Source organism: Myotis davidii, unplaced genomic scaffold (genome assembly GCF_000327345.1).
Source record: "Myotis davidii unplaced genomic scaffold, ASM32734v1 scaffold318, whole genome shotgun sequence".
Classification (NCBI taxonomy): domain Eukaryota; kingdom Metazoa; phylum Chordata; class Mammalia; order Chiroptera; family Vespertilionidae; genus Myotis; species Myotis davidii.
In genome coordinates, this window is record NW_006289197.1 from 314,290 (window position 1) to 327,911 (window position 13,622).

Sequence of the window (13,622 nt, forward strand, 5' to 3'; positions counted from 1 at the left end):
TCTTACAAATTCTCTCTTTGTATGTCCTAGCACATATTTGATAGTAAATAAATATGTTATCTGAATATAAATATATATATATGCAGAAATCAGAATCATACTATAACTGCATCTTTTTATTATCCTCTTCTATAAAATCATACTAATAGGATTTCCTAGACTTCACTAACCTTCAATTTTTTTCTTCTATTATTCCATATCTTTTAAAATATAGATGCAGCATAAATTATTTAATCACTTCCCTACTGTCAGCCATTTATGCTGTTTTCACATTGCAGTAGATTCCATGTACATAAATATGGCTGCATTTCCACTAATTTTCTTTGGATACATTTCCAAAAGTGGAATTACTAGATTAGAGGACTTAGAACAGTGCCCATTGCTTAGCTAATATTCAATAAATATTTCTTGAATGATTTAAATAAATATTTTTGATACTTATTTCTGAATTTTCCTTCAGGATAATTGTACATCTGGGCTTTTGCCTCCAACATTGCCACTGCTTCCCTTGGCTGAATTTAACTGCATCCTCTTTCTTATTTAGTACTAGAGGCCTGTTGCATGAAGAGATTTGTGCAATAGGCCTTCCCTTCCCCTGGCTGCCAGCACCAGTTTTCCTCCGGCACCTGGGACCCAGGCCTTCGCTTCTCCGGCCAGGGCCTTCAGTCTTTGCTCTGCGGCTTCACCCTACATATTCAAATTAACCGCCATCTTTGTTGGGTTGATTTACATACTCTCCTGATTGGCTGGTGAGCATAGCGGAGGGACGATTAATTTACATGTTTGTCTACTATTAGGTAAGTTTATATTTTAGTCTTTGTTAATTTTATAGGTGAAAATAGTGTCTTATTTTTAAAATTTACATTTCTTTGAATACTTGTGAGGCCACCTTTATTTCCATCTGCCCATTTGACCCAATTCCTTTGTGAATTGTCTACCCATGTGTACAGTTTTCAAGTCTGTTTACAGATTAATGAGAAGAGACTATGACATCCCCTTACCCTAAGATCATGGTTTCCTGGTGTTGTGGGATGAATCATGTTCTCTCAAAAGACATGTCCTGAATAACTAGTTGCAGGAGAATAACAAGTGTCAAGAGAGTTAACTATATTGAAAGTTAAAGTTATACAATGACAAAGACTTGGCCACATGCTCACCAATATAATTTCCTCTTCCTGGAAACACAGGAAACCTATGTTTCCCTGCCTTACTTGAAATTAGATAAAGGTCATATAACTCAGGAAAGACCAATGAAACATGGGTGCATGTGATGTAATCTACTTTTGGCTTGGCCCTTAAAAGTATCTCTAGCCTGCTACATTAAGAAACTATGACATTTTTTCAACTCAACATCAAAACAATAAACAATTCACTTAAAATATGGACAAAGGACCTGAATAGACAGTTCTCCAAAGAGGACATACAGATGGCCAACAGACATATGAAAAGATGCTCAACATCACTAATCATCAGAGAAATGCAAATTAAAACCACAATGAGATATCACCTCAGACCTGTCAGAATGGCCACCATCAATAAATCAACAAAAAACAAGTGTTTGCGGTAATGTGGAGAAAAGGGAACCCTTGTGCACTGTTGGTGGGAATGCAGATTGGTGCAGCCACTGTGGAAAGCAGTATGGGGTTACCTCAAAAAATTAAAAATGGAACTGCCTTATGACCCAATGATTCCACTTCTGGAAATATATTCAAAGAAACCCAAAACATGTGAAAGAAGATATGCATCCCTCCATTCGTTGCAGTGTTATTTACAACTAGAGGCCCAGTGCATGAAATTTGTACATGGGTAGGGTCCCTAGAAGCTGCTGGCTGCCAGCCGGGGCGCCTCCTTTCCCCTGGCTGCCAGCCACCACCACCGCTCCTTTCTCCTGGCTGCCTGCCATGGCCATCACTGCCGGCTGGTGGGGCCTTTCTTTTTCCGGCTGCCTGCCGCCATTGCCGCCAGCTGGGGGGGCCTCCCTTCCACCGGCCCTGCCCCCTGGTCGAACTCCTGGTCAAGGGGACAATTTGCATATTAGGCTTTTATTATATGGGATAGCCAAGATTTGGAAGCAGCAAAAGTACCCACCAGTAGATCAGTGGATAACAAAGCCAGGCACATTTACACAATGGAATACTACTCAGCTATAAAAAGTAGGAAATCTTACCCTTTGCAACAGTATGGATGGAGCTGGAGAGCACTACGTTAAGTGAAATAAGCCAGTCAGAGAAAGACAAGTACCATATGATTTCACTTATTTGTGGAATATAATGAAAAAAATAAACTAAAAAGAGGAGACTGAGAACTGTCAGAGGGAGGGCATAGTGGGGGCTGAGTGAGATGAGTGAAGGGATTAAGCATAGAAAAAAGGAAAGACTCGTGGACACCAACATCAGTATGGTGATTGCCAGAGTAAAGTGGGGGGAAGAGGGGATGAAGGGACGAGGTAACTGGTGATGGTAGGAGACACAATTTGGGGTGATAAACACAGTACAGTATACACATGATGTATTATAGAATTGTATACCAGAAACCTATAAAATTTTATTAGCCAACGCCACCCCAGTAAATTTAATTTAAAAAGAACAATAAGATAGATATGTTTCCTGTCTTAAAAAGGTTATATTCTAGTGGGTTGAGGGAGAAGATTAATAGGTAAGATGTCAGATGGAGGACTATGCAGAGATTTAAAATATACTGGTAAGAATGACTTGTAGTTTATTTTAGATTGGATGTCAGGGACAAACTGCTTGGAGAGGTGACAATTAAATTGAAATCTTAATGGTAAAGAGGTAGCCAACCATGAGACGATATAAGCAATGGTAACTACTAATGCCAAAGCTCTAAAGTGTGGAGTTGAAACACGCTGGATCCATCAGAGCTGTTGCAAATGAAGAGGGAGAGATGGGCAAGAATGAGAATACGAAGGGTTCTATATGTTAGAGAAAAGAGTTTTGATTTTATTCTTAGGTAGGGGAAATTCTATGAGGGTTTTAAATTGCAGAATGATATGATCTAACTCACATTTTTATAAAAGATCAGTCTACTTATGTGACAAATGGATTAAGGAGGGAACAAAATTGAAAGCAAGGAAATTAGGTTGAAGGTCAAGTGATGGTGATAAGCACTTCACTACAGTGGTAGCAGTAAAAATGGAGAGAAGTCAATGGATTGAAAATATATTTAGAGACAGTGTTGTTGGTTTTGTGTGTGTGTGTTTTGTTGTTGTTGTATTTTTTTATATGCATTGAATCTTATATTTAGTGGTTGGGTTTGTAACTCTCAAATTTTAACTCCCATCCACAACTGTTACCACTTACATACAAAGAAAAACAAGATATTATTAAATGATGAAATATTAGGGAAGACCTAGGAAATAGAATTGTATTTTAAAAAGAAATATATAAAATTCTTATATGGGGCAGAGTGTTGTGCTGTCATGGCTCTACTTCTAAACTAGACTAAAACTATTAGTATAAGAAGAAATGAAAAAAATGAATTACAAAAAAACACTGACTATTTATACAGAGGAAAACAAAATAATTTTTACCCCCTTCTACCCTCTGGTGGCTACACATTACCATCCAAAGTTTGTCATTTTTGAAGCCCTTGGTAGGATGGCCATTTAAAATTCCCCTTAGAAATTCTACTAATACACAATTTAACTAAAATGGGATTGAATTAAAAAGAACAACAAGAAGTAAGTCCTCTCTACTAATCCTGATAACAACATATTCATGAAGGGATAGAATATTTATATTTTTGTTTTAGAACTCCACAGACTCACCTATAACTGTACTGGTACTCCACTGCCTAATCCCATTCTGATTCTACAGCATCAGATGCCATAATCAAGTTCTGTTTTGCCTTCTTCTTTTTTTTTCTTTTTTTCCTTGCTTGCTTTTTTGTGTATCTATGTGCTGCAGACAAATATCTAAAACCTGTCCTTTCACAAACTGCTTCCTCTTCAAAATATGACAATTGCAACAGAAAATGTCTATTGTTCTCCCTTCTTTTTCCAACTTAAGAACAGAGGCCTCCAACTAGAGAGGCTATGAACTGACTTGGAAATGCTCAACTCCCCCTCCAACCCTCCATAGTTCAGTCAACTACCTCAAATCCTTTTTGAAAAAGTATCAGATACCAATGAAGACATACTTGAGTGCAAACGTACTACTCACCCCTCCACCTCTTGTCCCTTTGCAGGGCCCCCTTCTCTTAGGGGGCCTTCCTCTTCTGCCCCCTGCTGGCCTCAGCCGGGCCTGCGCTTTTTCACTTCCTCACTTTGTCATCAGTGTCTTTGGGTTGTGCCACTTTCTTCCCGCCCTGAACACCAGGTGCCATCTAACCACGCCAGGATCCAGGGCCGAACACACAGGGAAAGACTTGCTGCCCAGATCGATAACGTGGGTTGGCATTCTTGCTAAATGTTTATAATCTTGAGGTCATTTAATGTTTCATGTCATCCCTGAAAACAGCTGTTTCCAGTCAGGAAGTGCCCTGAACAAACCATTGTGTCAGGACACTCCCCACAGGAAGTTCCGCCACCCCACTCGTCAGCAGTTCACCTAGACTTGGGGCTGGAGTGGAATCTGGGAAAAACTAGAATTTCGAATTCGGAACTAGCCCAGGGACCTTGTCCCAGAACATCCCTGGCCTAGAAGGTATCTGGAGAGACTGGGGGGCAAGGTGCGAGGAGCCACCCGTCCTCCATTAAACCTAGAGCAGGGCTCCCGCCATTTGCAGCCTCTTCAGAGAGAATGCGGACGTGTCCTTCAAGCGCCCTGAAGCCCGCCCAACCAGAGAGGCTGACTGAGAGGCGGGCTGCCGGCAGGTTTCCTCCCCCACCTCTCCCTTCGACCTTCCTTCCCCAGCTCTCAAGACCCTGGAGACAGCCTCCCACCAAACCGCCCCTCCTCCTGTGATTGGCTGTCCCAGGAGCCTTCGGCCAATGGGGCTGAGGGATCCCTGCTGACTAAGCCCGAGAGCCCGGGAGCCGGAAGGGCGTGGGCGGGCAAAGGAACGCGGGTGCAGCAGCCCAGGTGTTAGCACAGCAGTCTCGCCTCCGGTCCTCAGTCCTCGCAGTCACCACCTCCCACCAGTGCAGGAAGGTGCTGGACCGCGGTGGGAAGTGGGCGCCAGAGGAGCGTGGCTGCGGGAGCTGGCGGTGAGGGCGAACCCTGCATTCCGGCTTCTGAAACATTCCCAGCTGAGGAGTTGGGCCTGGGCGTCCAGCTGTGCGGACCTTCCCTGAAGGCCTGCTTTCTCCGCGCCTGCTCCGATTCCCTTGGTTCTGAACCTCAGGCGACTCACCTACCTGTGCTGTTTTTTGGATCATCTTCCTGTTGCGAGGCTGGACGTTGGGAGGAAACAAGGTAGGCTGGACAGAGGGCCCAAGCACAGAGCGGACGGCAGGGGCAGCTGCTGCTGCAGAGCTAGTCCCGTTTGACGTTGACTCGGTGCCCCCTGACAGATCCTCAGTGCCCCCTGACAGAAAACTGCATCCTGGAAAGGAACACCAGCTGTGCAGATACTGACCTGTGAAAACCTTGGTTTGTTAATAGGCCAACATGTGTTCTTCCGCCAGCCCCAAAATCATATACCGGGATCCCCAGTTCCTCCAGTTGGCTTTTCTGCAGCTTTATCGCCAGCAACAGAGTGGGGTGTTCTGTGATGTCCTCCTGCAGGCAGAAGGTGAGGTAGTCCCAGCCCACCGCTGCATCTTGTCTGCCTGCAGCCCCTTCTTCACAGAGCAGCTGGAACGGGAGAGGCCAGCTCAGGGTTGTCAGGTGGTGTTGCAGCTGGGAGGCCTGAAGATCAGGACACTTAGGAAGCTGGTGGACTTCCTGTATACCTCAGAGATAGAAGTATCTCAAGAAGAAGCCCAGGATGTGCTTTCTGCTGCCCGCCAGCTCCGTGTATGTGAGCTGGAATCCCTTCAGCTAGAGGGTGGGAAGTTGGTGAAGGCCCCTCAGGGCCAAAGACTGAACCGGGAGTGCTTACAACCTCCAAGTGCTGCACCAATCTCTGCCAGGGTCGTGCCATCCAGTCACTGCCCTCGAACTTTACTGCCTGTTACCCAGACTCTTTGTCCTCTTGGGGCAGTGAGATTGAAGTTGTTGGGGAAGGATGAGGGACCCCAGGACAAGAGCAGTGGACATAATGCAAAGAACTTGTCTGGCACTCTTCGGCTCAAGAGGAAGGCCAGAGTCTGCCCAGCTCCACAAGAAGAAAACTCTTCACCATCAAGCCATAGTCAAGAATCTAAAGAGAACAAGAGTGACCCTGCCCTTGGTCCTACAGAGCATTCCTCACCCAGCTTGTACCCCTCTGAGGGTAAGCGACTATTGCCCATAAAGATCAGTCTGATTCGTTCAAAGCCATCACCTGATGTCTGTACATCCAAACCTTCCAGCATTTTAAGTGGACGCAGCTCAGGGCCTGCAGATCCTGGCCGACATCTTTGGCGACAGAAGAATATAAATAAAGCACTGAAGGATAAGCATAAGTCAGGGAGAGATCGTCCTCTACAGAGCACCCCAAGCCCATCTGGTCTGGGAAAGACAGGTGGGAGTAAGAAGTGGAGTCCTGAAGTCAGGGCACCTAACTCAGACTCTGCCAACAAGGGGAAGATTGGGAGAATGAAACTAAGGAGGACTGTCAATGGGACCCACTGGGAGGTGGTGCAAGAACCTCCCCTCAAAACCTCTCAAGATAGTCCTCATGTCCTAGAACCTACGGACTCAGAAGAGCCTCCAAGGATTCAGCCATCCTCAGTTAACCAGCAGGAAATGCTATCTACTAGAATAGACCAGTGCCAGGACTCCCCTGTGTGCTCTGGGCTACAAGACATTCTGCTCTCTGGTAGCCTCTCCCCAGACCACCCAGTGGTGAAGTCCAAGTTTGGGTCCAGTCCAGAGGTGGTAGGGAAGGAACCTAGGTTTGATATTGACTGCAGAGAGCCATATGCATTTGACACAGCCCTATTGGGGCAGACCTGTGAAACTGAGGAGTACCCGATCACCAGTATTGCTGCCACCAGTGAGCTGGAGGAGATCCTGGAGTTCATGCCATGTGGCTCAGACATTGAGCCACCTATAGGATCTTTGGAGAGTCCAAGGGCAAAGGATTGTAGGACCCCTAGTTATCACCTGACAGAAACAGGGAAGAACTGGATCAAAGAGGAAGAATGGTATTTACCAGACATGGAATTCTGGTCAAGGGAGTGCATAAGATTGGAAAAGGAACCTGTTGGTGAGAACAAAGAGCCAGTTGAACCCTTTATCCCCCTTGTTATACCCTCTAAGATTAATGAAGGACAGGTGCTTTCAGTAGGATGCTCTTTGATTCAAGACCAAAATATTACCAGCTCCCAGCCACAGAATGGTCAGAGAGAGAAACTTCTCCACAATGACTTCCTTGACTCTCCCCAAATGTCCTATGGGGACCGCTCACCTCCCTGTTCTAACTGGATGGAGACTAGGTTGGAAGTGTCCCTAACTACAGAAGAGGTGCTGTACCCTGATCCAGAACCAGGCAAGGAGGTATTTAGCAACTCTGAGCTATTGGACCCACTCCCTGCCAGCCTTGAAGAGGAAGAGATTGATGTGGTAGATTGGACATTGGAGGGGAGGCTTGTGTCCACCTGTATTCCCTCTGTATGGCCTGACCCTTCTTCAGAGTCAGAAACAGAGGTAGACATACTAACCCAGTAGAGTGGGGAAGGAAGTTTAGGGGTACTGGGAGGATGGGAAATGTTGACTAGCAAAAGTGGTATTGGCAGAGAGGCTAGCACATACCCCTTGCTCTCTGTTGGTCCCACTCTCTTCTCCCCAGGTTTTGGGAATCAAGCAGAAGTCAAGTAGTGCTGTGGACAGAAAATTATGAACTTGAACCATCTTAGTTCCTTATAACAAGTGGAACAATAAAATGCGTGGTCTCCAACTCTAGTGGGTCATAGGTAACAGCCAAGGCCAGCTCTCCCAGGTTATGAGGTCCTGCTAATTCAGGGAAAATTAAGTACACCCTCTGCAGTTGTTCTGTGTTAGAGAAAATGTTCCAGAAGGTGTGAAGCAGTGCTGGGGTGAAACTAGAAGTGGTTGGGAGTGATAGGACATTAGGATAGACTCGCACCTTATTTGTGGGTCTATTTACTTCAGTAAAGGAAGTCTAGCCAAAACATCGGAAGTGGCCAGGGAGAAGTACTTCCATCATCACTCTAAGAAGTGAGTTGAAAAAGATACAGTTGCTTAGAAAAATAAGTAATTTACTCTCCCCTGAGTAGAGAGCAGGCTGACAGCTGTTGGGGGAATTAGAGGGACTTGGTGGGGGGATTGAGAAATTGAGAAAAAAAAGAAAAGAATGAAAACTCATGGACAGGGACAACACTGTGGGGCTTGCCAGGGGAAGCAGTGTGTGTGGGGAAGTGGAAGAGGGTATAGGGGGCATAAACGGTGATGGAAGACTTAACTAGGGGTGATGAACACATAATACAGTGTACAAATGATATGTTGTGGGATTATTCACCTGAACCCTGTATAATTTTGTTAATCCATGTCACCCCAATAGATTCAAAGAATTGACAGTTTCAATGATGCAGAAGGATAGATTTTGAAGGAATTATAGGCCTGGAATATGGGTGTTTATTGTGAGAAAGCATTAAAATGCATATTTTGGAGTTTGACGGATTTCAGGGTCTGGCCTCAGAATTGAATTTTTGGGGACAATGTGGTGAAGGTCATGTGAATTGAGAAGGCCCATGAAGGCTAAATCATGCAGGGGGTGCTATTTCTAAATACTATAGATTTTTTTTTATATTGCCTTAAACTTAATGTGGATGTGCTTGCTCATCCACATGTGTGTGCCTTAGACCAAAAGTTTTACCAGTTTAGCATTTATCTCTAACATACTTATTATAAAAAAAATTTAAGTAGTAATGTTTATATGGTAATTGAATACTCCATTATTGTTAAGAATTTCTCTGTTAATTTTGTATATTGTACTAATACATAATTATTTATTTGTTAATTTAATAAAGAACTGACTTCTGTATGATGTTGAACTGTGTGTGCAGTGTGGTTAGATGACAGTTTTTTCATCAGTCATACGTTGATTTGCCCAGCCTGTTGTAGTTTACATTTACTGTCCCTAACTATTAATGATATCTATTTCACACTCTTAAAAAGGTATCCCAGTGTTTTCATTTTCATATACTATGTTAATGAAAAAAATCAGAAATGTAGTTGACATTTTATATACAAAAATGTACATCACATTAATTGTAATAATGAAAAGGAGAGAAAAAACTAAATGTCCAAAAAACTAAGTCATTAAATAAACTAATGTATAGCCATTTGATACAGTTTTTTGCAGCTGTTAATAAATTATGCATTTGATGAATTTAGTGACATAATTGTTCGCCACACGTTCTTGATAAAAAAAGCTATATACAAATATGTTAACATAATACAATTCCAAAAATATTTCTAAAACATATTTTTGAATGGAAAAATAAAATGTGGGAAATTATAAAAATAATAACATTGTCAACACTGTAAAATTTTAATCATTTTTTCTTTTTATACTCCTCTGTACTGTCTGTCTTTCCTATTATAAACATCTGTCAGTTTTATAATCAGAAAAATATTTACTAATAAAGTAACAACCAATTTTAGACAATAACTTACAGGTTAACTTGATTATAAATGTCTTCAAAGTCAACAATTCAAGATGGCCTGAATTTTATTTTAAATTGCTAAGCTAAATTGTTGAGTGAGGTTAGGATGTTAATGAGGCCTGCATTTTTAATGCTTTGAATTGTGCTTTAACTTTTCATTTTGGTATAATTTACTATCAGTGATTTTTATTTTTAAACTGTGTGAGTCCACTCTGGCAGAGTTATAAAACATTTATGGAATAGGCCACCAATCTTTGCCTGACTCAACTTCCAGTTAGAGTGTGGGGGTGGCTGATGTGTGCCTTACCTTACTTCCAGCTCTCTCTAGTTGTGGGACATATACAGGCCCTAAAAAAAGGGCATTATTTTCTATTGGGGAAAACTACATTAGTGCTATTTTTTATTATTCATTTCAGTCTTTCCAAGTTTTAGTAGGGCAATTCATTCCTGAAACAGTCCTTGCGGAAAAAAAAAAATATTTCTACTTATTTATTGAGGGATTTAGATTTTCCTACTCCAACACAATGAACCTTCAGAAATACTTCATAAGTAGGCCAATGCTGCATCAGCTTATAAACTGAATGAGGAAAATTAGGCCTATGATTAAAATTGGTTGTTACTTTATTAATGAATATTTTTCTGATTATGAAATTGATACATGTTTATTGTAGAAAAGGCATACAATACAGAGAAGTGTAAAAAGGAAAAATGATTCAAATTTGACAAATGTTATTATTTCTGTACCTAGAGGCTAGGTGCACGAAATTTTTGCACTGGGGGGTGGGGGGGGGCATGTGTCCTTCAGCCCAGCCTGCACCCTCTCCAATCTGGGCCCCCTGGGGGTATGTCCCAACTGCTCCCCTGCCTGCCTGATCTCCTCCTAACCACTCCCCTGCTAGCCTGATCAATGCCTAACTGCTCCCCTGCGGGCCCACTCGCCCCCAACTGCCCTCCCCTGCTGGCCTGGTTGTCCCTAACTGCCCTTCCCTGCTGGCCATCTTGTGGTGGCCATCTTTGACCACATGGGGGCAGCCATCTTGTGTGAGGGCATGATGGCAATTTGCATATTAACTCTTTATTATACAGTGGGGCCTTGACTTACGAGTTTAATTTGTTCTGTGACGGAGCTCGTAATTCAGATTACTCATATGTTAAATCATAAAGTGAATGAGTGAGACACGTGATGCTGGGCTGATGTTGGCGTTCACTGTGACGTTCGCTGTGCCAACTAGTGGTGGAGTATGTGAAGCTGGCTCATAACCCGAATTTTAGCTCGCAACTCAAAGCAAAAAATAGGCCGAGAGACGGCTCATATCTCAAAAAACTCGTTAGTCGGGATACTCGTAAGTCAAGGTCCCACTGTATAGGATTTCTTAACAGTTTATTTTTCCATACATAAATATTCTTTAAAAATATTTTTGAATGGTATTCATTAACATATTTGTATATATCTTTTTACGGCTTAGTACCATGTGGTACTAAATTTATGCCACTAAATTCATCAAATAGATAATTAACAGCTGCATAATACTGTATCATATGGCTATGCATTAGTTTATTTAACAATTTAGTTTTTTGGACATTTAGCTTTTTCTCTCCTTTGCACTATTACAATTAATGTTGTGATGTACATTTTTGTATATAAAATGTCAATTGCATTTCCGATTATTTTCATTAAGATAGTATACTATAAATGAAAACACTGGGATAAAGGGAATGCCTTTTTAAATTCTTGATATTCTCAGTGGCTTTGCAGAATATTTATACCCATTATACTAAATAGAAAGCTTGCTTCACTTCATATTAATCACTCAGCCCTGAGCATTTTTCTTTAAAATATCTGTAAAATATCTGTCAAATTTTAAGGTATAATTATTATTTTATTTTAGTTTTAATTTGCATCCCATTGATTATTAGTGTGTCTGGACTTTTAAAATTTATTTTGTGAATTGTCCTATTCAGTTTTTTTTTTTTTTTACTATAGTGGAATAATAGTGTTGATTTACGTTAATATTTTATCTGTTAACAATATTAATTTTATCTTTCATTTTGTTAATTATATTATGTACCTTTGAATTTTATAAATGAATTCCCAAATTGATGCTTTAAAAGTGCAAGTATTCAGGTGGGACATAGTAAAGATGTCAAATTCTTCCTAGATTGATATATGTTTAACATAATTTACACCATTACTTTAGCAAGGTTTCTTGTTGAGATAGACAAGCTTATTCTAAAATTTATAGTGTAAGGAAAATAGCCAAAACAATTCTAAAAAAGAGGGAGAAATTAGGAGAAATTACTCTTTCTGTTTTTGTGGCCTACTATTCAGCTATGGTTATCAAGACAGTATGGTATTGGTGGAGGGGCAGAAGATAGATCAATGGAACAAAATAGAGAAACCAAAAACAGTCCCACAATTATGGCCAATTAGTTTCTGACAGAGAAACAAAAGCAACTAAATGAGAGAAACACCAGGAGAGAAAAAGCCTTTCAACAAATGGTGCTGGAGCCTAGCTGGCATGGCTCTGTGATTGAGCATCGACCTATGAACCAGGAGGTCAGGGTTGGATTCCAAGTGAGGGTGTGAGCCCAGGTTTCGGCTTGATCCTCAGTGTGGGACGGGCAGGAGGAAGCCAATCAATGATTCTCTCTCATCATTGATGTTTCTATCTCTCTCTCCCTCTCCCTTCTTCTCTGAAATCAATAAAAATATATTAAATAAAAAAAAGAAAAACAAGAACAAATGGTGCTGGAGCAATTGGACATCCATAGGCAGAAAAATAAATAAAATTCAAAACAAAATCTCACATCTTATATGAAAAGTAATGCAAAATGGATCACAGACATATATAGAACACAACATTATAAGATATCCATAAACACACTTAGGAGAAATCTTTGGAACCTATAACTAGGCAAATAATTTTTAGACTTGACCCCAAAACACAGTCCATAAAAAAAAAATTAATAAATTGACCTCCTCAAAAAAAAAAAAAAAAGAAAGAAAAAAAAAGCTTTTGCTTTGTAAAAGTCATGTGAGCCAGAATGAAAGAATAAACTACACAGTGGGAGAAAATATTTGCAAACTACACACTCAAAAAAAAAAAGAGGCTAGTATCTAGAATATATGTATATGGAATATATATGGAATTTTCAAAATCTCAATAATAAAAAACAATGCAATTTAAAGATGAGCAGGAGATATTAATAGACATATCACCTAAGAGGAGATACAGATGTCATATAGGCATAAGAAAAGATGTTCAATATCAAGAGTCATCAGGGAAATACAAATTAAACTACCATGAAAATAAATAAATAAAACATCAAATGCTGCCAAAGATGCAGAGAAACTGGATCATTCACACATTTCTGGTAGAAATATAAAATGGTATACCTTTCTGGAAAAACTTTAGCAATTTCTTTAAAAATTTGAAATGCAACTAATATATATATATATATACATACATATACTACCAATTGCACTCTTAGGAATTTATCCCAGAGAAATCAAAACATTTTTACACAGAAACTTGTATATGGATATTTACAGAAGCTTTATTCTTAATATCTGAATACTGGAAACTATCAAAATTTATTTTAATGAATGGATGGTCAAATGAACTTTGGTACATCCATATCATGAAGTAGTTCTCAGAAATTAAAAAGGTATTAACTACTGATGCATACAATAACTTGGATGAACCTCAGGGAAGTTATGATTAATGGAAAAAAGCCAGGGAGAAACCAAGATGGCGGCATAGGTAAAGACCTGAAATTGATGCCTCGCACAACCACTTCAAAAATACAACTAAAAGACAAAACAGACATCATCCAGAACCACAGGAAGGCTGGCTGAGTGAAAATTCTATAACTAGAAGGAAAGAGAAGAGCACACTGAGACTGAGGAGGTGCGGAAGTAAAAGCTGGCTGAGAAAATTCTATA

General features: G+C 40.7%; 1 protein-coding gene across 1 annotated transcript; it reads left to right on the forward strand.

Moving 5' to 3' along the window:
* The first annotated feature begins 5,570 nt into the window (after positions 1 to 5,570).
* On the forward strand, positions 5,571 to 7,715 carry LOC102775524 (BTB/POZ domain-containing protein 18-like). The gene has a single exon (XM_006761413.1). It carries the CDS (start codon positions 5,571 to 5,573, stop codon positions 7,713 to 7,715), a length of 2,145 nt encoding a protein of 714 aa, XP_006761476.1.
* Positions 7,716 to 13,622: the final 5,907 nt, after the last annotated feature.

What these genes read in the sequence shown, in the direction of transcription:
- LOC102775524 (XM_006761413.1), top strand. Translation starts at nt 5,571, where the DNA reads ATGTGTTCTTCCGCCAGCCCCAAAATCATATACCGGGATCCCCAGTTC.